The sequence below is a fragment of the Sinocyclocheilus grahami genome, unplaced genomic scaffold (assembly GCF_001515645.1).
Source record: "Sinocyclocheilus grahami isolate Dianchi unplaced genomic scaffold, SAMN03320097.WGS_v1.1 scaffold149.1, whole genome shotgun sequence".
Classification (NCBI taxonomy): domain Eukaryota; kingdom Metazoa; phylum Chordata; class Actinopteri; order Cypriniformes; family Cyprinidae; genus Sinocyclocheilus; species Sinocyclocheilus grahami.
The window spans coordinates 1467724-1495703 of NW_015505328.1; the positions used below are offsets into that span (position 1 = coordinate 1467724).

Here is a 27980-nt window from a genome sequence, read left to right on the forward strand (position 1 = left end):
AGGAATAAATTGTACTTTAAAATATTTCAAAATAAATATCAGCTATTTTAAATTGTAATAATACTTCACAATATTACTTTTTTGCTGTATTTTCAATCAAACAAATGCCGCCTTTGTAAGCATAAAAGGCTTCTTCGAAAAACGTTTAAAAATTGTACCGAACCCAAATGTTAGAAGAACGGTTCAGCATATAAAAACCTAAAATAAAAGGTCTTTTATATAAACCCTTATAACTTTCTGAACTGTTTGAATCAGTGATTAATGAGCTGTTGAGCAATATCTTTTTCCAGCCTATTGCATTAAAATAATGAGCAGCATTCACTTAAAAAAGCAGAAAGTACCTGTAATTGTGTTTTTCACTGTCGATGTGGAAACTGTCATACTGAGAGAAGGCCTGGTGTCCGTCCCAGTCGGTCAGCTCCACACGGAGGGCATACTGCTTCTGATTGGTCAGAATGTGCACAAACTCATTTCCCAGCCAGTGTTCGGCCGACACGCTCCCAAAGCCCTAGAAAAGAGGGTGGAATCCGGGTCAGTTTAAGTATCGACTTGGGTCACGGGAGGCCTTGGATAAGGCAGTGGGAAAGAAAATCCTGTCCAAGATATTTCAAGCTTAACAGATTCAACACAGGGACGGAATTCCACAATTCATCATTTTCTTGAGATAATAATTACAGATTTTTATAAAATTTTGACACATGAAGGTATCAATAACCACTGGTCCGTTTCTGAGCCTAAATGTTTAACGGTTGCATCAGATCTGGAAAGACTGAGAAAACACTACATTATGGCATGCCATTCACAGCACTAATATACAATTTTTTCTGTAATGCCAATGAGAAATGCAGAACTGTATAGTATCTGATTAAACATGTAGTGCATGACATGACTTAGATGAGAAGCAGCATGTTGTCTCATGTCATTTCTATGGACACAAACACACATGACCAAAAAAAATAATAATAATTTAACAGTCATGCTTTTGCTTCCAAAATATATTTTGTACGAGTTTCCATGTCTGTAATCGATCCATTCAGCTCTAAACAGCTGCAGAAAGGCTTCTGAAACATGCCATAATGCAGTGCAGGTGCTAGCGACAGTAATAATTACAGTGCAGCGTAACAGAACCATATCCAAGTACGAATACAAATCTTTAATAGGCAACATCTGTAATTAGTGTACCTTTCCCTGCTTCTAGCAAATGAGAAAATTTCCAATGAGGGCAATGGAAATCACGAGTGCTGGATGGATTTTAACATATACGCATACCATCATGTATTATTTTAACCCTGTATGGTACAAATTGTGTTCTGTATGTAAATAAGAAATATATATAATTACAAAAGATGTATAAGTAAATGAATAACATTGACACAGTGGAAAATGGTGTTAAAAAATGTCCTTGAATTAAAATGACATTTCTTTATTTCTTGAATTAACGGATTTATTTGTGTAATTCTGAACTGAAAAGTTATTTCAATGTTTTTCATAAAAGCAATAAATAGCTCTTTCCAACAAGAGTTTCTCATTGTTGCAATTTGGTACAGCCAACACACGTTTTGCCTTTTCCATAAAACATTGCTGTATTTATTTTTGTCTGAAAAGAAGAAATGCAAATCATAATTGTGTCATTTATGCATAAATGCAATTGTATTATGGAAAGTGCTTCCAAATAAATTAATAAATGTAATATAATCGATGCCAGCATCTATAAACATTCTCAAGGAGTAAATGGAACACAGCCATTTTTCCATTACAATAAAGCATTGTCATATGTAAACATCAATATTTTTTGTAAAACTATGTCATGATGTAGAAGAAACAGTGAAATTTATTAACAGACAAATTTGTGGAGAACTGCAGCAGAGAACTCCACTGTAAAGGGAGTTTTGAAAAGGAAAATCAAAGGTCATATTATTGGATGAGAAACAAGTAAGAAATGAAAGTAAATAATGTTGCCATATGGCTATACTGTATCACAGGGTTAAATAATTAAACAGCGCCTATATGAGTTTATCTGCAACCAAAATGAACCGTGCTACAGGCAAAGTGATGATGATATCACTCATATTGCGTTACAGACTGACTGAAACCTTCTTCTCACTTATTAATTGCTGGCCCATGGGAGCAGGTTATTGATGAGCAAGAGTAACAGTGCAGTAAACATGAGTATTTCATTTTGCCTGTAGCACTCCTGTGAGGGTAAAGAGGGTCTGTTCTCCAAAAATCCTTGTAATATGCCTGATACCTAATGGCTGTTTTTCCATAACCTGTATCTGTTTATGTTGTCCAGGGGTGCTTGTTCTGTTCTGATTGGGTTTCCCCTGGGAAGCCTGGGATCGTCCCTGAGAAGCTTTCTCGCCATGAAACCGCATCATTCCTTATGTGAGTAATGTAGAGGAAAAATGAAGATCAATTGTTATTTTATACCCTAAAACAGGGAGTTCTCTTGGGTGTGTGGTTTTCTATACAACACATCATCGGTGTCTCAACAACGCACTCAGTTGCTATGTATCATTCCAGTAATAGCCATTCAAAGTGGCCTGTCCAAAACCCTTTCTCTTGTAGAGAGGAATGGAGAAAAGTCAGATTAACACTGCCAAAACCTAGGAACAATTGTTTCCATAGTCTAAATATCTGATTCCATTCTGATGAAGAGTTTCTCCCATCTTCCTTTGGGAAACTGATTGGGAAAAGAGAAATTAAAACCTTGATGGTGCTGATAGTGACTGGCTGGAGTGGATACTCAAATGAGGAGAGGTGGAGTTATTCCAATATTTTATTTGATCCAAACCAGAAAAAAAGAAACTACAAATAAAAGCATTAGCGAGAATTGCACCAACTCTTTCATGAGAGTCAGTGCCGATTTTATGTCCCTAAACCTCAAACAGGTCCAGGTCAAAGACATGGTTTTTTAAAAACATAGCTGTCATTCATTATCATCACACTGCAACACAGACAAATATTTTGAACTTTTTGTCCTAGATTTGATCATCGGAATAGGCATATTTGATCTTTGCCATTTCTGGCAAATCCAACACTGCGTTAGTTCTCAGTCTGGATCTCTTCAACAGCTATGCTTCCATCCAAGTTGTGAATTTAATTTGCGCTATGTTTGCAAGCAATCAGTGGAAGATGCCTCATGGCTGGATGTGACAGTATGTCAGAAAGTTCTGGGAGGTAATAGTACAGCCCATTATTTTTATTAAAGCCTTTGGCTCGAGCATTTCAGAATGACCACAGAAGGTTTGCTGTTATTAACTAAAACTATTCAAAATAATTTTTGTTAATTGAAATAAAGCTGAACAAAATTTAATATTAGATGATTGACTTAAAATGACTAAAACTACAACTAAAATAAATTAAAGAAATACAAATAAAATGGAAAAAGTACATACAAAATGAAATTCAAATAAAAATGCTAAATATAAAGATAAAAGCTATTTTAATGTAATGCTGGACCAGATCAACATTTCTTCTCTGACTGAATTATTTAGTCAGTTAACTTGTATTTTTATTGAAAAAGAAACTACCTAGATTATAACTATATCAAAATATTAAAATATTAGAAATAATAATAATAACAAAAAAAAACATGTACACTGCATGTATATTTGTATGTTGCATGTAATTTTTGTTTTTTGCATCTTGGTGTTTCCCTGTACTTTTTAATGCAATATCTCAAAACTCAAATAAAAATCTGTGGAAGAAAGCAAGATGTGTAATTGGCCTATATGTAAACTTTCTTCTCAGTCGACAGTAGTGTTAGAACTAATCGACTAGTCAGCATTCAATGGAATACCACATCACATTATTACAAATAATGTCTCAAAGTATGATTGAGTGATTTAATATTCATAACAATTGTTACGTTTTGACCTGTTGCAGCAACAACAAAGCCAGCACTGATGTCCCAGTTTCGCTATGACTTTTGTATTTATACTGTTTATTTTTTTCCAATAAAGAATAACACTGACTACATGCAAACTATCATTCCTAAGCACAGGGAGAATCCCATTATCTCATTTGACTCATCTGTTTCCTACTCTATAGGGTGTCACGGTTATCCTTCACTCTTTTTAGTCTAAATCAAAAACAGATGAACAGAGAAGATATATCACCCATATGCGTTGCTTAAATGAGAAAGATGAAGATCATGTCCACCGTTACAGAGCGAGTGAAACAGAGGTTAGTGGGAAGGAATATGGCTACTTACCATTTTATATTCTTTCCATGTTCTCTGGAAGTCCACGCTACCATCTTCACGTCTTTGGATTACAGTCCAGCCTCCGCCCGCAGACTCCATGTTACAGTACACCTGTTTGGAGACAGACTTGCACATCACACACATACAAATATACAAGGACAGAAATACCACAAACCATTTATCTTGACCTTATGGATCTGTATATCCTTATAACAACAACAGATACCCCCATTAGCTTAGTGACTTCTCCAAACAGTGATTAGTGGAGAGGTCGAGTAGCAGGCCTGAGATCAAAGCTGTGGCGCTCAGGGACACCTGGCTGTAATCTAGCACAGTGGATAGAAAGCCATGGCGTCACCTCACACACACCCAGCTGAACACACAGACCAACCTGGTTGCAATTAATCCAGTATCGGTGGCTGGAGCAACACCAAAACCAGATATTCAGGGACCGATATGTACATTCACGGATGCAGCCTTTTTCACACACATTCACGCTGTAAAATGTGCACTTCTACCTCACCTCACCCTTAAAAAATTACTTTTGTTAGTGTCCACATAATAGTCAGTTTGATTCAATCATATTAAATAGTAATTCTGACCAGAAAAAAATTAGTAAATTTATATGTTAACACATGTACACTAGCACATTTTAGGCTACTTGACAAAACCGCATACAATACACCCTTGCCTGAAACCAAACAGTTCCCCCCTCCAAAAAAATCCTCTTTTATGTTCCACAGACCACAGAAAAAAAGACACAGTCATACAGTTTTGGGACAATTTGGGGGTGAACCTTTTAATAACCTCTACATGCTTCTTTGTGATATACAGAAATATGTAGTTCTCAATTTGGCAGTCAATTGATCAAGAATGGGCTGTAGGTCTGTTCTGATAGCAGGAAAACAATGCTAAATGAAAATGATAATTAAGAACAAATTTAAATAAAAAAACTGTAAAACAAACAAATACAGCTAATGTTGTAATTACTTTCACTTCTATTTAAAATGAAATAAGCTGTAAAACAAATTCAAAGTGCAAAAAATAAAATACAAATAAAAAATACATCAAATCAAAGAAAGATTTCTTTAACTGTTTGTGATCTTTTTTCTTTTCTTTTGCATCTTGGTGTTGACTCTTGGTCTTTTTAATACAATATCTCAAAACTCGCATAAAAATCTGTGGATGGAAGCAGGATGTGTATTTGGCTTATATGTAAACTTCATTCTTAGTCGACAGTAATGTTAGAACTAATTGACTAGTCAGATCAACATGCAATGGGAATACCACATCACATCAAAAAAAAAAAAAAAAAAAAAAAAAAAAAAATTTTTTTTTGTTTTTTTGTTTTTTGTTAAAATTTTTGGGTTAAGCGTTAAGACTTAGAATATCTTGTCTTGAAATATATATTTAACATTTTTCTAAATTTAATTAGAATAAAAATGATGAAATTATTAATAAATACTAATAAAATAAAAAAAAAAAAAAAAAAAAAAAAAAAAAAAAAAAAAAAATTGTTTTTAGCTGTTTGTGATCTTGTGCAAAATTTTGTGGTCTTCTTGATATTATGCAGGTATGATTTTTATGTGACTTCTGTGTTGTCTTTTCTGTACCAAAGACAATTTTAACAGTAGAGGACTTCAAAGTATAATTTTATCATTTGGGTCACCACTTTACGACCACTGTAAAATCTCGATCCTGAAAGTTGTGCCATTATGTTTACCTCTTGATATTATATTATTCCAGCATAGCTGATCTGAAAACAGAATTCCTACCTTTTTAGTCTCTTGTGGGCTAATGTTGATGGTGTAAACTCCATTTTTCTGGAATCCCGCTTGGTAGAGGTCGGCACAGTCATGGAACTTCCTCTCCTCGTCAGCTTGCTTTGTGCTGTTTGGCACCACTAAATACACAAAGAAAACCATGTTAGAAATAGCAAACATAAACGATCAGAGAAATAATAAATGGAGCTGTTTATATTGGTACATGTACATCAGAAAACGTCTGTGGATCTGCCCTGATGCATTGAACAAATAAAACAATTTCCACTCACTCTCTCACTCAGCATGAGCGAGCCTCATATTCGGCCTAACAGAACATGTCAACACCGTGACTTCCTTTTCAACAAGACAGCAATACTGCAGACAAACAGCCTAATGATATTTTAACAAACCTCTCAAATCCTGCCAGGTGACAGCTATTTGTCGAGAGACCCACTGAGCTGTGCGACAGTTTAATCCGAAATAATTTACATCAACCTCCTTGAATTTAATAAAAGAGGGTTTAAGGTGGAATGTTCTGGAGCTGGACCAGAAACAGCTCCTAAAAAGGAATCCTGTACGTATATATGTATAGAAGAGGATTATTAACAAATGCATAATTTTGATTGACAATGAATATACAGTATTTATTTCTTTAGCTTCTGTCAGCAGGCCTACATGGAGGGATGTGTATAAAGCTGTCCGCACTTAATATCTGTTTCATGTTACAAACCCATTAAAACAGTTCAAAATATGTAAGCAGAGCAGAAAATGACACTGCTGTACAATATCAGAACTAATAATGTTGAAAAATATTGCACGCTGTGGAATAAATCACATCCTGAGTTAATGGAATAAATAATACACAGAGTCACGGCAAATTCAAAATATTGTATCGGTTTTCATGCAGGATTTCAAATCTGGTTAGAATTATTTTGAAATTACAAAGGACAGCAAGGACTTCCAAGTTCGCTTGCATTATCAACATGATCTTCTTCCAGTGACTGACATATTTCTAAGTGTGAAAGGCTTTTAATCAAAGTGCTGATCTCCGGCTCTCAGAGAGGAGCAGCTCGGCTCTGACAGACCTCTGCAAGCCAACAGCTGCGTCTCTTTCCATCTGCAGACAATTACGCCGCCAATATTTTGAAACCAAGCAAGAGTCTGCGGACAAAATACTACAAGCTATAAATTTCAAGTTCCTGTTATAACAAGTGGTTTATATTTACCCACCGTGTCCTAGTTATATAGATGGAAATTCCTTCCGATTCCCCTCTACTTTTTTTTCTTTCACGGCTAAAGACCTCATCTCAGTTTTCACACTATTGTTGTTTCTGTTGGGACTATTTAAGAAGAGGAGATGTCACTGCTAAGAGAGACGTGTCAGGGGTGTTTAGGCAGAACTTTGATCCCTGTCGCAGGATGGAGGGCTTGGGCGGGCAACCCTTCATTCAGGGATATTATTCCTGCCGCTTCGGTAAAGGATTGAGTGTCAGTGACAAGGATCTCCTGCTGTGACAGGTTGACAGAGGGGAACTTCGCACTGCGGCGTCTAACACAACAAAAACCCAGCTGTGTCAGACAACGGCAATTTACCGCTTATAGCCAGGAGCTGAAAGTGGCAGGACTGGAGAGCAGAGTGACAGACAAGTTCAACCCAAGCAAAGACAAAACACGACGTTAACGAAAGAAAATATATCTTAATATTTATTGCTGTAAAAATAAATGTATAATGAAAAATGTATCAACAAATAAATAAATAAAATGTAAAAAAAATAATTGCACATTTAAATAAATATGTATGGGAAAATGTAATACAGTATGATTAAAATAAAATGTATAATATAAAAAAAATAAAATACTATAAAATATAATAAAAATAAGCAATAAAGCATGGTGCTAGCAATGCCAAAGTCATTGATCGGATTTCCAGGAAAAGCAAAAACTAAAATCTACAATAAAATGTGTACCTTGAATGCAATGTAAGTCGCTCTGGATAAGATAAAATAAAATAAAATGAAATGAAATAAAAAATGCATATCATTATGAAAATTATTGCACATTCAAATAAAAAATGATCATGATTAATCCAAGTTGTTGTAGAGAGTTATGAAATATTTTAAAATGCTTAGGGTTTCTCTTATGTTGAATTTGGAGTTTGGTCCTAGCTAATGGCACAAACTACTTGGATCTTTGCAAAACATGGACTTCTGATCACGTCTGAATGCCCAGGAACAACTTTACATGTAACTCTTAGCTAAACTATGGTAAATTGAGCTATTAAACAGCTTGCGTCCTGGCTCATAAAATTATAATCACATTATTTATTTACATTTGAATTCTTGGTGGTTCAGTTGGGACTTTTGTTTGGAACAAGTTGATGTGAAAAGAACATCCAAGTAGAGTGATTTGATAAATCAGGATTCTCCACACGCTCGCAGACACAAAATAAAGTTTAAAATAAGCAAGAACTCAAAATCCCAGTGCGGTGTGCTGGCGAAACGAAAACTCAAACTACTGCACTACATCTTTATATAAACATCTGAGACGATAAAGTCTGATTCTTTCAATTGGACTGAGAGGCCGTGAGAATGATGACCATCAGCTGAGTGAGCAGAACTGCAATAATGAGTTTTTTTTATTTTTTATTTCCTAAGCCATAAACCATCTTAATCATAATGTGTGCCTAAACCCCAAAATCATATTCTGACATATTACCTTTTTTACAGTATATTTTCATGAGTCATAGCCTGTCCCTAGTGAACTTAATTTGGAGACAGAAAATAATATTTTGTTCTTCTAATCACAAAAATGATTGATACCAGTGAGTAAATAATAATTAGCAAATAGGGATTGATTACAGCCATCCAAAGGGGAGAACAGTTATATCTAAAAATGCAATCTAATGAGTTTGTGCTTATATTTTTCATAATAACCCTTAATTATGCTTCAAATAATATCAAATAATATTTTCACAAATAACAGCTTTGCATTTATGAACTCACTGCAATCAAAGATGCTGTACAATGTTTTAAAACCATCACATCTCTCCTTTTGACGCACATGACGAGGCAGTTAACTTGCAGTGAAGTTCAAATAGTTAGGTACATGAAGGTTAAGCACATTAAACAATGACATATTCATGTTTGAATGAGAAAAGCAACACGATAAACAGTGCTTTCTCTAATTTTTTCCCAAAAAGGGAGTTTAGAGCTTTACTAGAACATTGTTTTGCAAGTTTGATTGAGTCATGATTTCAGACAGAGACCTACGGTGCCTTCCTTGCCACCTATTTGGACGGGCTGTCCCACAGGAGTCATTAAGTTTGACGAATTCAGCCAGAGGTCAGGAAAATGACCTCTACAGCACACTGGAGCTGGACAATGCAACAAAAGGCTATTTAAAATCTCCATTTATCATAATTTGTTTGGTAATGTGCGCAATTATGCTTGCTTGTTAAAATCACCAAGAAATCATGTTATGGGTCCCATCTTACCATTATGCCAAACCACAGTGAACCTAAACTGTATTTTATACGCTCAATTGACCCACTAAATGAACCCAATTGTGAAGTTTTATTTAGGTTTCAAGTCCAGGCACAGATCAAAACCAAGCTGGAATAAAAAATGGTCTCATTTAGCGTGATTGGCTGATGTACAAATAGGAACGTCTAAATCCAAGAAGCTGCAGGGTGTTCCAATATGTGCTGATATTCTTTCCTGTGTGTGTTCTCTAACCGAGGTACTTGGATATCTACTGTCAGATCATGAAAACAAATAAGCATTTATTTTAGAATATAAATTTGCAAGTGTGGGACCTGGGATTGGTCCAAAGCAATGACTACATGTTCAAAAAAACAATTCAACTAGAACAGAGCAGTAGATGTCAACCATAGTTACACAAACCCAAAAGTTTGGGGTCGGTAAGGTTTAAAAAATGTTATTTTTATTCAGCAAGGATGAATGAAATCAAAAGGATGAATTTGATCAATAGTGACAGTAAAGACATTTACGATATTACAAAAGATTTGTATTTCAAATAAATACTGTTTTTCCCAGTAAAAAAAAACAAACAACAACAAAAAAACCATTAAGCAGCACATCTGTCCTCAACATAATAATAGGAAATGTTTCTTCAGCAGCAAATCAGCATATTAGAATTATTTTTGAAGGATCATGTGACTCTAAAGACTGAAGTAATTATGCTGAAAATTCAGGTTTTACATCACATTAATAAATTACACTTTAAAATATATTAAAATAGAAAAGACTTATTTTAATTTGTAATAATATTTCACAATATTACTGTTTTTACTGTATATATCAAATAATCAAATGCAGCCTTGGTGAGCTTCTTTCAAAAACATTTCAAAATCTTAATGACCCAAAACTTTTAAACGTTAGAGTCAATGACACACAACAGAACATGATACATATTCCTTCATGCTGTTCTAAACTCATATGACTCATAAGTTCTTCAATGGAACACTAAAGAATAAGTTTAGAAGAATGTCTGAACTCTCCATATTCCAAGTCTTTCATCTCAATATGACAGCTTTGTGTGAGAAACACTGAAATGTAACTACTTATTCACTGAAAATCTTGTCTTGCCTGTGGTCACCATTCACTACCAATGTATGGAAAACAGAAGCTTGCATAAATACAAATCTTATAAATAACCACGTTTATATTCCAAAGAACCAGCATGGTTTCATGAGAAAGACCATGTTTGTTAACCAGTATTTTTGCTGGTAAACATCATGGCTTTAATAAACAAAATGTTCTGTTTTTTGCCATGTGATATGAAACCACTGTCATTTTAAGGGCCACTCAAAACCCAAAAGAAAAAAGGAAGTAGAGTTGCTTTTGGTGCCCTCACAGCAAGCTCAGGAGCTTGAGTAGACTCCATGACCTGTGCAGTCCCATCTCAGACATTCAAGGTAAATTTTCTGTGACCACGGAGACCTGGGGCAGACGTCGGATAGATGGGGCCAAGAGGCCACACTTGGGTTGCAGCGGGGGGAAAACGAGGGTAATGAGTTCACTACACTGACTCCTGCTGGTAGAGGCAACCACAAGGTTTATCCCCAATCCCAGATCACTACGCTGGGGCTACGTTAGGCCTGGCCTGTAACTCAATCAGGGGCTGTTTGACATTTCAGTCAACTGTTAACCACAGGCAGTGTGCTGAAGCGTGATAAGCCGAATCCGTTGAGGTTCACATCGCTGTCTGTCTAAATGTGACGTTTAACAAGAAAACAACACATTTCACCTACCAGGAAGAAGCTTTTCTCATTGATAACATACTGTGTAATGGGCTATTTTTATCTAAAAATGCCCTGTTCTGCCTGCTACATTTTTAGTTTTCTATCACTTCCTGTTTGACATTTACTTTAGGAATGCCGCGCACCATTTTTAGGGGGTTGGGGATGCCAGTGGTGGTCCTGGCCTGCTTAGTGATTCAGGTGAGATAATATACTGTATACAGTGGTTGCCAAAATTATTAGAACACTAGAATTTTCACCAGCTTTACGTCTGTCTGGAGTAACATGAAGAATCAGAACAAACTGAGACAGACTAAATCCAGAAGAACTGTGGCAACGTCTCAAAGATGCTTCAAGAGACTTGCCTGCAAAACTACCTGAAAAACTATGCGCAAGTGCACCTAGGGCAAAAGCTGCCTTAAAACGCAAAGGATGGTCACACCAAATTTTGAATTAATTTAGTTAATAGATGTTATTAAGTTGTTAAAGAAAATCTATTTATTTTTGACAGCATCCGCATTTTAGAGCATTTTTACATAAGTGCCTAAAACTTTTTAACTGGACTGTAGCTTTGCAGGTAGGTCTCTTGAAGCATCTTGGAGATGTTTGTTCTGATTCTTCATGTCACTCCAGACAGACTGGAGCACTGGCTGTTGTCAGACTCCTTCTGCAAACAAAAGTCTCACTGGATTATTACAATTAATGGCAAAATGAATGTTTGGAAATGTAAATTGTTATTTCCTACTGACGCACTACAGCAAAAGATAGAAATAACTGACTTAAAACCATTTTTTAGCTGGTGAAAATACTAGTGTTCTAATAATTTTGACCAACACTGTAACCAGAAAAACTCAAAACTAATCTTGAAAAGGGACATAGAGAAAGACAAAGAAAAGGAAGAAAGAAAGAAAGAAAGAAAGAAAGAAAGAAAGAAAAAGAAAGAAAGAAAGAAAGAGAATTTATCCTGCGAATATCCTGATGTACATACATAAATAAAAAGTAGTATTTATGAATTTATGTAATCTCAAGGACCTAATATCAAACTAATAAAAAGATGAATGAATTAATAAATAAATACAAAGATTTCCAATAAAAATATGAGCAACTCTGAGTATATGCAAGTCCACAGCTAGGAAGTTATTTCCATGAAAAAAATCTGTGCAAAAAATGAGATCTGTACTTACATGCTGTGCCTCCATCCTTGGTGCAGAGGCTGAGCAGGTTGCGTACGGTTTCCATCAGGTCCTGCTGTTGTCTCTGCAGGGCGGTGCTGTTACCGGTCGCTCGACTCAGCTGAGCCTCCAGCTCCCGGATCACTGAGCTCTGCCTGCTCACCAGTGCCTGTAGACTGCTCTTCTCCTCCCGCAGAGCCTCCAACTCTTCTCTGTGCCTATCCTCCATCTCCTGCATTTTTTCCTCCAGAAAACTGAGGATAGTAGAGGAAAACAAGGAAAGGATGGTTAAAGTAAAAAATGATGGGAAATGTAATAATCTAAGACAAGTTCCTGCAAATATGGGTCAAATCGGGCCACATACTCATAAATTTGGGTCACAGTATGTTGTAATAAAATGTATGCCATGATATGAAAGATTCAGCCAAAATATCATTGTTACAGCAATCACTGTAACTACTATAAAACCCTTAAATTAATATGGGATCTCCTTCAAAGTCAAGTAATTTTTATGTATTTTTTTAAGACTGTGGTGGCCAGTTTTTGGCAAAAACTGGTTTCCATGGTAAAACTTAGTCAAGGTTTACAGAAAACAGCATCAAATTGTCAAATCAGTGATAGTTTTTTCAAACTTTTTTATTATTTATTGCATCTTTTTACATGTTACAATGAAGAACTTGTTCTTCATATCTACAATTTTACTGTTTTTATTAAAATGGTTTACTTCAAATGTTCCATGAAACAATAACCTTTGTTTTAGTCATGAAGAGCATATTTAGATAGTTAACATAGATATATCATATTGCATGTTTTGCAAGTGTGGCTCACAGGTAAAAAAAAAAGTATTTTATTTGCCGTGGGCCAAAAAAGTTAGGAATCCCTGGCTTCATCAAGGTATGCCTTTGATGATACTGTATTTGTGTTTCAGTATTCAAAGGCAGAAGGCCGCTTCATTGCAGCTGTAATAAATACTGATATGAATGTAGCCAATCTCCATAATTTACACAGCATACAAACAAACACAGTTCATCTTATAGCTTTGGGCATTAGTGCACGTCTAAAATGGATCCAAGCCTTAAATCTGCACTGTGCATCTTGGAAACCTGATTCACTATCTTATTAAAACAAAATTCAATCCACATAGAACTTTAAAGGAATGTAAAATAAATTTTAGACTGAAAGAGGAGAAAGTCATAATGTCGATCTATATTATAGGATGAGTAATTACATTAACTGTGGTAACAAAAACACTAGACAGAAATGCATACTTTTTTTAAATATAGAGATATGAATGCTTGTGTCCTTTCAACAACAGCTGGGCTCAAAGCAGAGAGATCACTGGGAATTAAACCCTCATTTTGACAGGAACAGACATGTCCCACCAGAACAATCAATGCATAGAAAATTGGAAAGTGTTCCAAAAGCTTTGCATTGCAAAATTCGTCTTCACAGAGGACAAAGTTTAACGGCGGGTCAGGGGACATCACTCATGTCTTGGCAAGTTCTGTTGCACTGCGCCGTATGGGACCGAGCTAATGTCTGAAAGCTTGTGTTGTCAAGAATTGAAAATCATTTTGTGCAATCATCTGTATTGTGGTTCTGGCATAAGAATGAGTATTTTCTAAAAATTACAAGCGAGTGAGATTTGAACATCTGTATTGGCAGATTAAACAGCAGCACAGTGCTTAAGCGGGGTCACTACTGTAGCTCTGAAATGTTTTTTGTGGCTCAGCTTATTGTTTCTTGTGTGCAGTGTTGGAGAGTTACAAATTAAATGCAGCAATGCTACTAACTTTACTATATTCATCATTAGCATAACAGTAGTAAAAACAGTAATAAAAGTTCACCTATTTGAGTTCCTGCAGTATGATTGTAACACCCAATTATGATATTACTGGATAATTATACAGTTTAAAAGACATTTATGGAAGTCTTTTTTAATATATAAAAATATGTTGTTCAATGCCTTTATATATGTACATATACACTTTTATATATTTTAATTTAGCATATTTGTGTGTGTGAGGAGTTGTGTTGGAGTGGGAGGTTTACCCATTCTTGTCATGGATCTTGTTGATTTCATTTATCTGTATCATAAGTTGTTTCTCCAGCTTGTTGGTGGATAGTGAATTCTCCAGCAGCTGAATTTCCAACCTTGATGTCTGATTCAAAACCTAAAAACAATAACATTCCAATAAAAAATACAGTAATCCTTCCGCAAAAACACAGACGTTAAAATCATTAAGTAAGTTGATACTAACTGAGCGATACCTCAGGAGAAGTCATAAACAGGACCACCATACGGTAGCACTTAGGAACAGTTATTCTCTTATTTGACAAATTAGCAAAACACAACTGTACTGTATCACTCTGTGTCTCATTAAAGCACACAAGTCATAAAAAGATTCAGCAACAAAAACATTAGCATGATACTTAAAAAGAGATTGTATGTCTAATGCAGCACTAGTGCTTTTCTTGGCTGTATTTGAGGCGTATTAAAGGGATATACAGAAAAAAAAGATTGTTCGCTTAATGGAGCGTGAAATGGATCCTGGGAGGAACATACCTGTGTCTCGACATCGGTTAGCTTGCGCGTCTGCTCAGCTGTTTGGGAGAGAAGACTGGTGCCCATCTCTAACATGGCCGCTGTGTGGTTATGAACGGCACTCTGTTGTAACTGCACTATTTCTGTCTTCATATTGTCTTTGATGTAGTTCTCAATCTGTGGTGACAAGCAAAAAGACCATTTTAGAAAACATACACCAAAATTTGGACATTTAACCCATGTCTATGATTGTCTTAACAGAAGTTAAGTTAAAAAAATATATATTTCTGAACAAAGTTGTCGGATCGCTCAGAATAACCAATTTTTTTCTTGGTTATACAAACGTTAAGTGAACATTCCATTTCATCATTTGGCAAACATTATTGAAATGTTACTTTTGAATGTTCTCTGAGTGTTCTTAAACAGTACAGTAGTAACAATTGACAAACATTAGTTCAATGAATGATGTCCTAACATTTTTGGAAATTTTTTTAAAAACCATATAACTTAGAAGGAAAATTCTATTAACATTATTGGAAGAACATTTGTTCATAACTTCGAGAGAAACTTCCCTAATTAAAGTTCTGAGAATATTCCCTGTTAGCTGTGTTTGCATTATTTAACAAAATAATCAATTTGGCAGTTATTGTAAAGAAATGTATCACAAAGCCATTTGCACCTCGCTTTTCCATCACTTGATATTTTATTTTAGTGCATCAATCTATTAAATTACTTAGGACCATGATCCGCACTCACTAAATAGTCTTCTTTATAGTGTTTATAGTGTTTATTTTACATTAATCACCAATAGGATAAAGACATAAATGACGATATGACTATGTATTTCTGATGATCTTAATCATTGTACTTTCCATTGTTATACATTTTGAAATTTAATTCGGGTAGTAGATGCTGGTGATTGTTTATTTATTAAACTATCTATTAAACTGTTAAATTGTATAATTGTGATAAATATGTGATTCTATGTAATTCATGTTCTAGTTGTGGGTATATTATGTAATGTTTTGGTGGAGGTGAAGATTTTGGGTTGTATACAAATGGACATTGTCCAGTATTTAAATGCAATATGTGAGTTTTTAATGATTGAATATTGGCTAATGAATGATGCCAATATAATTAAGGATTTAAAAAGTGGGTGGAGGGATTGAATTACTCACTGAAGAAGGCCTTGAGTCAAAACATTTGTGTTTTTATCCTATTTGTGATTAATGTAAAATAAATGCTATAAAGAAGACTATGCGGAGTGTGGATCATGGTCCTATACAAAGAAATTTATCACAAATCTAATTTTTCAGATTTAAATGGCATTTAAAATGCCAAAAAAGCCTAAACTAAAGTAAAAAAAAAAGGATCAAGCTCAGATGACCTCTGAAGCCTGACACAATCGACACTCCAGTGGCTGTAAAATCCATTCAGAGGTAAAACACACTTAACTTGACAACTCCAACAGTCCTAAAGACACTTTAACACCAAGAGCACATGGAGAGTTTGACAAACTTTTTAAGAGGCCAATAAAACGAAAGGAGACACCATTTCAGCACAAGGACACAGGGGTAATCAAACACATCACAGTTATGACTTCCTTTACAAAAAAAGACACAGTAACTCTTTAAAGAAAGGATATTTCCATGTTGGCACCATTTTAAAGGAATTTCTTATCTAAGCTTCTTCATGATGACCTGGAGCGGCTCATTTTTAAACAAATTTAAACAGAGCAGTAACACAAACTCTCGAAGAGTCAGTCTTAAAGGTAGGTGGAAGCAGATGTAGGTCATTTGTTCAGCGAGGAAGAGATGTAGATATCTAGCTACAGGAGATGCTTGGGTTTATCATGAAGGCTTTCATTCTAATCTTCTAGCTGGAGAGATGACAAGACCAGAACAAGCTTTAGAAACACAAAGACTACTTCTGTTGATTAAACCTCAAGAGATGACCACTGACACTGAGGTCTTTAGAAATGATTATAAATTACATCTGGGCTCGTTACTTACCATCAGTTTCCAAACCTTGCGCTTCAGCTCCATCACTACTGGCTAGAGTTCAGTTTTGTTTTTTGTTTTTGGCGGTATCATTTGAAATCGCTTATAATTTAATAGCATGCTTAAATGTAAAAATTACTTTTTAATTGTGTTATTGTGTAGTTTTATAAAAACATTTACATTTAACAATGCCATTAAATTATTCATATTTTTAATTTAATAATGTATTCAGTATATCAAAAGATTTCTATATGTAAATATAAAAAAAAAAAATATATATATATATATATATATATATATATATAATTCACATTTTATCGGTCATCGCATTACAGTTATCTGCTTATTATCAGAATTTTTTTTTTTATGTCAGTTCTGCAGAACTGTACATTATGCTTCACTCTTAAACTTGTGCAAGTTGTGAGGTGCAACTTGTTCATATGTACATCAGGACACATCACCAAATGAAATCTATACACCCTTATTTGTGACAGAAAATATCTGGCTGCAAGACACTTCAGCAAATCGACAGTGGCAACAGTCAACTCCATTTTTTCCACAATTCCAGCGGGCCGCATTGCGCCACTTATTACATCATGAATGATCTCTAGTGAATCCATTGAAGAGAGCAGACCTACAGGGAGCCAAATTTTAACAGGACTCCATGACTTGTCAGACCCCTTGTCCTGTTCAATTGCAGTTCAAGGACCTGATTGTCACCATGCTGTGGTTTTATGGGTTTCAATGGCATTTCAATGAACAGTTTTAACATATTTATTGCTGCTTTAGTCATTCCATGAAGTTTGCTTTGTTTCGTATATAGTTCAAATCAAGGAGTGTTGTTCAGTAACAAAGAGCCAAACTCAGCTCGCACTATACGCCTAACGAATCACTTGGCACAGCAAAGCACAGTTGTTTAGAAAATGGAAGTTGTGGTTGAATAAGAGAAATCGGCTGTAATTTCAAAGTTTGGAGCACTCCAGCTTATGACTCTATGTAGAGATGAAAAAAAGTTGGGATTGAGATATGAAGTCACTGTGATATAGAAGTTAGAATATGAAAAACAAGAAAGGAGAAACCAAATGAAAGGGTGTGGAAAGCTACAGTATCTCTTCACTTGTCAACATAAAAAATGACATCCGTACACCAAACAGCTGCGAACACACAGTTAGAAACACAAAATTCAACCTGTTACTGCTTTAGCCACTAGCAACCTGTCATGTAGAATTAAGATTGCAGACTAATATTCCTTCTTGGCAGTGATTATAAAGCCAATGCTGTTGTTTCGATTACTTCAGTATGTAATAGGTGATTGTGAAGCAAGTTATACAGATAAGTGTCTCTTTACAGTAAACAGTCAAAGCTTGATGGAACTGATTGGAAGGAATACAAAAGACCTATAACACTGCAGGCATTAGACACGTTTTTAGCTGCAATTCGATCAGTAGTTTTGCCGAGACATTTGAACTATGTCTCTAAAATGACATTAAGCTTCACAATCTGGGTCTGTGTCTTCCATTAAGCTCTCTCTATGGATAAAGTGTTTGACTCTAATCCAGTTTAAGAGGCAACGGAGGTTTGAACTCAGAAACAATGTTGGCTGAAGCTTTGAGTGTGAGTTAAGTCACCTTCAGAAGGGTGTGGATGCTATTCTGGTGGCTTGGAAAAACATTAGCCTAGAGATCCTTTGCTTTGACTTTCTGAGGGAATTTCGCTTGTGTCATGCTCTAAACTGTAGCGGGTGTCCTGAACGGAACAAAGGAAGGAGAATCAAGATTACACAAACAGAAACGTTGTGTAAAAATATCAGAGGAAGCAGTAAAGAGCTTTAGTGGGTGTATGGTTATTTCCCACTTCCATTAACAAATAAACGTGCCTACCCAAAGACAACAGATGAGGTATAGAATGATTGGCTTGAGTCATTTAAAAGCATACTAGTGTTGGTAATGATAAATAAAATCAAATGTAATGATGAAAGTGAACCTATGTTGAGCTAAAGATAAATAATAAAAGAAAAACACTGAGACAGAATGAGACGTGTCACCTGCACTTTGTCTCAAAGGCACATTCACACATGCAGGAGTTTGATAGAACAAAGTGCGATCAAGTGTAGGACCCTGTCGAACCCGTTGCACCTGGGGGATTGGCTTACATCTCACAGCTGCCCACCAGCAGAGGGTCATGCCAAATGAGTCAAGGTCAGCCATATCAGCACTCAAAAATCTGACCTGAGAGCAGTCACGTCTATATCGATATCACTATGCCGTTTAAAGCCAGCAAAGTTTACCGCTTGACTTGCAGATTGATTGTGTTTATTTGCAAAGTGCACTGATGTGAGAAGGTGAACGGGGCTGCTCTACTGAGTGATGTTCAAGAGGCCCAAATTTAAGAGGTCAAAAAGTCCCATTGCAGCCAAGACCCTGTTAGACTTTTATTTTGTTATTCTATTTGAAGTTGTGCTTTTAAAACCTTTCACACTCTCCAAAACTGCAGCAAATATGTAAAACATTACAAACAATAACTAACATTTATTAGTGCTATTTTCCACATTTGAAAAATAATAGTGAAACAAACTATGAAATAGAAGTACAGCAAGAATGAATGGCCAAAAAATGTCAACAGAAATATATATTTTTTTTCATTTTCTATTTTTTTTATAGTTAATAGTATCAATAGCATGATTGCAGTAATGTATTTGTTTGTAAGTACTGTATTGATAATAATATACTGTAACTGCATCACTGTGCTTAATACTGGAAAATAAAAATGTGATTACCCATTGGCTCTGACATTAAGAATAAAATAGGCTTTTAATAACAACACTGAAGGACAAATGATAATGATTCATTTAATTTTAGTTTGTAGTTTTAATAGTAAACATTAATCAATTACAAGAAAAAATAATTCAATCAGATAAGAAAAAATAGTTAACTTTTTCTGTTATGGTGCACAGTTTTCCCCTTTTTTCTGGATTTTTTTTTTGTTATTGAATACACAAAGTAATAATAATAATAAAAGAAAATCTTACTAGAAAAAATATTCCAGTTAACGTTTACCATAGAAGGTTCAACTATATTTGCTTTGGATGATTGTTATTTCATCAAATAAAATTTCCCTGCTTCTGTGCAAAAAAAAGAAGAAAATAAATATATACAGGGATCACAATTTAAGTCCTTCAGAAAAAAGGAAACACTCCTTCCCAGAATCATAAAAATACACATTACTCGAGCTGTGGAGATGAAGGGGTTTTAGAGAGGCATAACACCCGACTTGCTTAAAGAGCCACTAAATCACCCTTCTGTGTGCTGAAGAAAATCACCCAACTGAACGGAATATCTCCTTAACTGCTAGTTGACACAGCACTGTAAACGTTTAGGGGTCTGTGAATTACAGGTCGGGTCACATGATGAACATTGAGGTCAGTGATAATGACTACGGCTGGTGCAGTGACGCCAACCTCTGGCTCTCTTACTGCTGTAGTGGCGCGATCAGGCCTGTTTCTGTCCAACATAGTTTATGAGAGTTTATGAGAGTTCAAAGCACTGTTATGAGTCTGTTAATTCTAAAACAATGTGCTTAAATAAACAATCAACTACAATAAGATTTTTTTTGTAAACTATACTGGACAAATAGTTATATGTTTGATAAATTGTCTACTCAAGTATCTTGCAGGACAACTCATGTTTTGATAAATTTATCTTCGAAATTATTATTATTATTATTTGCTGTAAAGCATTCAATTACACACAGAGAGGGTTAAGGATATAAATCAACAATATAACTGCAATTACAATAAAATTTATTCCTGTGATGGCAAAGCAGAATTATTGGCATCATTACTCCAGTCTTCAGTATCACACGATCCTTCAGAAATCAGTGCTCAATAAACATTTCATGTTGCTTAATGTTTTTGTGGAAACCGTAATTAATTCCCCCCCATGATTCTTTTTTTGAACAGAAACTTAAAAAGAACAGCATTTATTTGAAATAGAAATCTTTTGTAACATTATAAATGTATATACTGCCACTTTTGATCAACTTAATGCATTTTTTTCTGAATAAAAGTATTTCTTAAAAATTAAAACAACTTTTAAATGGTGGTCTATACAGTACACTGTAAAAAGATTTTTACTGTAGCATTTTTACAGTCTTTTACCGTTAAATTCACGGTCATTTTTTACAGTGTACATTATCTGTAAATACTGTTTTGCAAGTTAATTCACAGTATTCAGTGCAGCAAAAACGAACATTAGAAAGTTGTTTCAAACACAGTAACAGGGGAAATGTGCACACATAATTAAATATCCAATATTGACGAATCAAAATATAAAAAATCCACAATACTGTCCGCTGATATGGCAAGGTAAAGTGTGATGCATCACAGCACTTGGGGTGAAGCTCAACCTGGTCGAGTGAGGTCTCACAGGGAAAACCCTTGGCTGAACCTGGTTTATCTCTTCTGTCTTGTTCTGAGTGGTACAGCAAGACCCTCTGATGCTTGTGGCTACTGGGAAGAGTAATTGCTGCTTGTGCAAATTAGCATCTATTACTACTATATCTGTAATTATGGTTAAATTAGCAGCACACTCAGATTGTTATTTAAGACCAAGTTATTGCAAAGCTAGAATTTACTCAGTGACCATGTATATAGACAGTTTGTGCTCTTGGACATGACTTGCATCACATCAAGCAAGATTGTTTCTTCACCAAATCACACAGGTTTTGTTTTGCGGAGGGTCTATGTGATCTTGTGTAGCATATAATGCAGTTGAGTGTTAGACAGATGTTGTGCTGTAATAGCTAAAGCCGGGCACACAGTTAACCTTTACAACCTCAATCCTCAGGGCTAGTTTACAGACGTTCACTCAATCACAAGCACTCCTTCAAGGAACTCTCTCTCTCTCGCTCTCCCACACACACAAACACACTCAAGCACACCATGTGAAACATTCACAGAGAAATCTATAGCCTGTTCTCTCTCACAACGTGAAAACCACATTATTTCTCCTTGCAATTCAATATGATTTTCTAAAGCTCAAAGAGTCAGAAGACACCTACTGTAAATATTGAGATACTGTACACTACTGCTCAAAGTTTTTTTCCTTGAAATTTTTTTTTTTACTCAATAAGGATTGCAAAAGTGACAGTTAAGACATTTACATTGTTACTAAATATTCCTGTTTCAAACAAATGCTGTTTTTTAAACGTCCGATTCATCAAATAAAAAATCCACAAAACCATTAAACTGTTTTTAATATAGATAATAACAAGATCTGTTTCCACCAAATCGATGAGCACCAAGTCAACATATTAAAATGACTTCTGTAGGATCACAAGACACTGAAGACTGGAGTTACGATGCTGAAAATTCTGATGTGCCATAAATAAACAGCAATAAACTACATCTTAAAATATATTACATTAGAAAATTTTTATTTTAAATATCAATAATATTATTTCTTAATATTACAAATAAATACAGCTTTTGACAGAGTAAGAGACTTCTTTCAAAAACAATTTAAAAAATTTTAGCAACGCCAAACTTTTCATGTTCATTTACAATGAAAGTGAATGGGGACCACAGACATTTTTAGTGAATAGTGAGTTAAATTTCAGTCTGTTTCTCACACAAAGATATCAAATGAACAGGAAAAAGACTTGAAATGTTGTGCATGATTGGCATGAAACACGTATAATGCTTTTAAAGTACATTTGTTGTCTTTTTTGAGTCTGTCAGGCCTGTCCCAAATCACATTCACTGTATGAAAAGCAGCCTGAACATTCTTTAAAACGTTCCTTCAGTGTTATACGAAAAAAGAAAGTCATATGAGTTTGCAACAACACCAGCCCTTTAATATGGAGCTGTCTATATGGACAGTTTGCATAGCTAGGGAATGATTCTAAGCTTGATTCATCATTGGAAAGTGTGACCACCATCAACCAATGAGAACAAACCAATCAATTTGCCACAGATGGCAAATGGATCTATATTCAACTGTAATCATTTCACTAAATTATATTTATCTGCATTCTTCGAAGGCTACAGTTTATATACGCAACATAATCTAAACCAACCATCTCCCTAACAATTTAAAGCAGTGCCCGGGTGCCATGGCACAGTCAGCCATGTTGTAATTTCAGTTAGTAAGAGGCAGTAAAACATTTTGAGAACTGGCGTATTCCCAGCTGGAGTTGTTTTCTATTACAAATCCCTGAGATATTTGGGGTATATTTGGGGTCCCTCGTTGCAGAGCTCCAGCCAGGCTTGATATTTCAATTCCAATAAAAAAGCTCTCATTTTAATGTGTGATTGTGGAAACCTTTGATTGTTACGAAAGTAGGCTACCAATTTCTGTGTCAGATGTGGTTTGAAACTTTAGATAGAAATCTAAAACATAATATGGTTATTTTAAAACAATGCAGAGGTTATATTAAGTCTGTGGAGGGTACTGAACTGCAAAATATTTAAGAAAAATCCAACAAGAAGTAAATGCACATGCCAGTTGGATGAACAGAAACACAATATCAAAACAAAATCAACACTGGTCAAAGCAGCCATCACAATCTAAACATGAGACTTAAAATAAAGAGAAAAAGAAAAGAATAAAACACAAATCAGACTTTACAGAAACAAAATAAGGTTTAGGAAAATATGACTACGTGTCTGTCTTAACACACCTTTTTCTACCTTATGTGTGTATATGTATACACACACACACATATATATATATATATATATATATATATATATATATATATATATATTATTACATTTTTATAGACTATTAATACACAGACACAAAAAGATAATAAATATGTATTCAGTATATAAACTAACAACAACAAAAAATCCACAAATGTCTCACAATATTAGCAGTGATCACAGAAGATGAGTTCATCCAATGCTAATGCATGAAAATGGATTGATATATTCAAGATTACATTGCTTACAAAAACACAGCATGAACAAACAATGATGCCAAGAGGGCTGGTAACTCTATCTGCTCAAAGTCATTGCCACCTGAGGTTTTGTAGGGAGGAGAGATCTCCTACTAGCTCATAGACTCAACTTTAAAACTGAAGCAACTCATAAATCCATAATATCTTAATCATTGATCACCTTTTGGAAAGAATGAGGCCTGTGTTCTTTCAACTCATTCATTTTCATCTGTCCAGACACCAAAGGCAATTGTAATTGATACGTTCTGTTCTATAAATACCACAAACACAGAACAAGAGCCCATCTGATGAGAGCGCTGATGTGGTGCACAAAACCCAATAAAGCAGAGAAGGCATTGGAGATTAACGAAAGCAAAAAATAATAAATTTTCGATATCCTGTCTTAAAAACATGAAGTTATGTGTGGGACAGAAAGAAGATGGAAAGGCTGTTTGCTTTGACTCCGTGAGAGATGAGAAGAAGACAGCTTCCAAGAGAAATGTTTGCTTTTGTCCTTTTTGATTTTGGTAGTGTGAAGAGGACATGTGCTTGTTATCATTATCAATAAACTGTAAATTGATTTTTAGTGTCCATCTAGACAAGCTGTAGCAGGCTTATTTCATCTTTATAAAGTGATTACTCATACTAGAGCCCAATATACTGTAAATGCTGCACAAATAAACAAAGGTGTTTTATCAACGACAGGCACTTTTATGTTCAAGGGTTTGATTTTATCATTTTATATTTTGATTATAGGAATAAAACATTTTTTTCTATTTTTTTAATTATATTTTCTATATTTTTGTTACCTTTGTCCCAGACTTTTAATTATGAATTATGAAAATGTCAAATTATGAATTTTTAAATGTATGAAAATATTTAATGTGATGTGTGTGTTTGGTATATATATATATATATATATATATATATGAATAAATATAAGAGTAATTAAAGAGCAACATTCAGTTGCTGCCTTATATTTTTAAGTATAATCAAACTAGCGGTACAAGTCATACACATTTAAATTATATTAAACCAACCTTTTAAAAAAACGACTAAATCTCATGTAACTTAAATAAAGTTAAAATTTGTTAAATTAATGTGATGAGTAAAAGTAATGGAAAAACACGTTGCCATGACTTAATCTTGATCTTAGTTTTTTAGATATTGTTTGTTGGCAGTTTAAATAAACTAGTGACTGTCAGAAAAGTTTTTTGAAGGAATCACAGAGTCTAAAGTGCCCATAGTTAAAGAAACACCCTCAAAGGCCCAAAAGAATAAACCCTGATAACCCTGCAACAGCTTTCAAAAAAAACAAAAAAAACTCATCAGTTTGCAGATACAGATACTGTAAAGGGAACACCATATAGCTTTAACTGGATTTATGTTCACTCTGCATTTCTCATGTGAAATCACATTGACAGTGAAGAAATATTTTCCAAATGAGATTGTGTATGCCTGTATATTTGCTCAAATGCTCAAATTACAAGACCCTACATTATCTCTTTTGCCCAAGTTGGTTTTTCAAATTACTGTGATTTCCTTGAATTACCCTGATTAATTATGTGTATCTGGACATATGGGAGAGGAAACGTCAGCATTTACTCGACCCTCGAAAACCCCCCGAAGGAAACAACAAACAAACCGTACTGGAAACCAGTGATTTGCCCTATACCAGCCCTAGAGCAGACCTCAGATTTCCAAAAATGAGAACTGATCATGGGAACTTCTTTGCCATGGTGGATCACAGGAGGAATGTGACTTTCAGTGGCCTGGTAATCCCCTTGGAAACGTTGTACCCAGTACAGAATCACACAGGGACACTGAGGATCTCAAAAATGTTTGGAGAGAGGTGTCTTTTCCAGAATTTATTTTGAGGAGAACCTTCCCAAAGAATCATTTCCTTTCAAGGATATCCATGCCTATATAAAATTCAGAATGTGGTGCATTTGATAAAGACCTCATAAATAATCCGGGGAGGCTTTCGGGATGATATTATGTCAACCGCAGTTACAATGATGTCATTTAACTATATGAAGGAATTACAATTGCAAGCTTTCATCCTGCATGGCCCATTTGCACGTAGCCTGGACACTTCTCGGACAGAACAACAGTTTCTCACATCAAAACTTGGCCATGGGGCACTGATTGCCTTATTCCAAACAGTGGGCAAGGGTGAGACATGCATCACTGTTGCCATGGCGCGTCTGTCCTGGTACTTTAAAAAAAAGTAATCTCCAAAGCACACCGCAGAAGCATCCCAGTGGGGAATTGCAACAGACAGCTAGTGCAGAACTCAAAACAGCAAGCTAGCAGTGTTGTGTACAGTGTGGATGACTGGCACTTTATCTGCCTTGTTGAGCTTGGCATGATGTATTTGACCTATTCTGTGAAATACTGTATGTATGTACTCACTGCAACTTATCACACGGCAAACCAGGAAAATACAGCATTTTAACGCAATGTACTGGCAGCTCTGTGAGGCTTTATATGGCTGCCAAGGTATTTGGGCAAATGTGAAAGAAGACATGCTGAACTTGGTTGTCTGCTTGAAATTCCAAACATGACCAAGCTAATCACAAAAAAACCAAACAGACAGTCCTCTGCTTTCCGAGTTATCTGAGTATGGACATATCTGAGTAAATCACACAGAGACAACATGCTGGAATTTATTTTAAGCAGAAAGGATCATTCGGATGACTGTAAAATAAATTAAAATAAAATAAAATACATAAAAAGAAAAGAAAAGAAAAGAAAATAAAGTATTAGGAGTTTTGGATAGCTGAATAAAGTAATAACAATGAATGAATGAATGAATAAATGTAACACTTTATTTTAAGGTTTCCTTGTTACACATGTTACATGTACTTATTATTATAATAACAATAAATTATGCATAATTACATGCAAGTAACCCTAACCATATAGTAAGTACATGTAATTAATTAATATTACTGTGTGTGTGTGTGTGTGTGTGTGTGTGTACGCGTTTTTGTGACAAATGAGGACATAAATTTGTATAATGACAAAGGTATGGCATAGGTATTACAAGGAGAAGGTGACTTATCAGGACATTACCCCATGTTCCCACTTTTCAAAACGCTTATAAATCACACAGAATGGAGTGTATTGAAAATCTGAAATAGCACAAAGTCTCCTGTAAGGGGTAGGTTTAGGGGTAGGGTTGGTGTAGGGCAATAGAATATATGGTCTGTACAGTATAAAAACCATTACGCCTATGGGATGTCCCCACTTTTCACAAATCTAAACCTGTGTGTGTGTGTGTGTGTTTTCCTTTGAAAAAGTTTCCCCAGAAATGCTATTTAATGCATTTTTCCTTACAAATTGTATTGTCAGCATAACAATTCGAGTAAATGTGTGAAAGGTATGGCACATTCTTCTAGAACAATGTGCATTTATGTTTTTTTTTTTTTTTACTTTACTTTTAAGCTTGAAAGTATGTTCCAATGAGGACTAACTGCGTGTAAAAGTACTACTAGTTCAATTCAGAACAGCCTTAGAATATAAGCAAATAATGACAGAATTTCAGTTTTGGGTGAACTTTAAAGCCCCCAAAGGTTTGAAGACGAGTTTTCTGCAAATAGCTGGCACCATCACTTGTAAGTCTATGTTTTCAACTGGTCTGTAACTGTCTATTAAGCTTACAGACCAATTTATCTTTTTTAATGGAGCTCATAATGTAAGATTGGCGTCAGTTAACTTAATATGCGCTTTCACTCCATTGTGCTGATCATAAAAAAATATTTAAGAAAAAAAAGAAAAGAAAACTGATAAAACAAACTACTCCCTGAGTTCTGGCAGGGATGCGTCTAGTAAGAAGCAAGACCTGTGGCTCGGATACAGCACAAGTGTTACAAAAACCTTAATGTGAGAGTGATAAGAGAAAATATAATTCATCCAAATACTCTGTCCCACACAATTACACACACACATTTTTGATTTCCTGTTCTTTCTTGACTTAGTCCTCTTTCCTTTTCCCATAGGGAGGGTTACATGATTGCTCATTACTTATCTGCCTCTCTTTGTTCAACAATTTTGCAGTTTGGCCCAAGAGTCATCCATAGCACTCTTTC

At 35.0% G+C, this 27980-nt stretch overlaps 1 protein-coding gene across 1 annotated transcript in view; it reads right to left on the bottom strand.

Moving 5' to 3' along the window:
* angpt1 (angiopoietin 1) overlaps positions 1–27980 on the bottom strand; it is a 54899-nt gene that overhangs the window by 19411 nt on the left and 7508 nt on the right. Inside the window, exons 2-7 of the mRNA XM_016281271.1 lie at positions 14969–15124; positions 14455–14576; positions 12415–12656; positions 5983–6110; positions 4217–4318; positions 342–508 (exon numbers count right to left, since the gene is read on the bottom strand). Coding sequence (XP_016136757.1) covers positions 342–508; positions 4217–4318; positions 5983–6110; positions 12415–12656; positions 14455–14576; positions 14969–15124 — 917 coding nt within the window. The remainder of the gene's footprint in view (positions 1–341; positions 509–4216; positions 4319–5982; positions 6111–12414; positions 12657–14454; positions 14577–14968; positions 15125–27980) is intronic.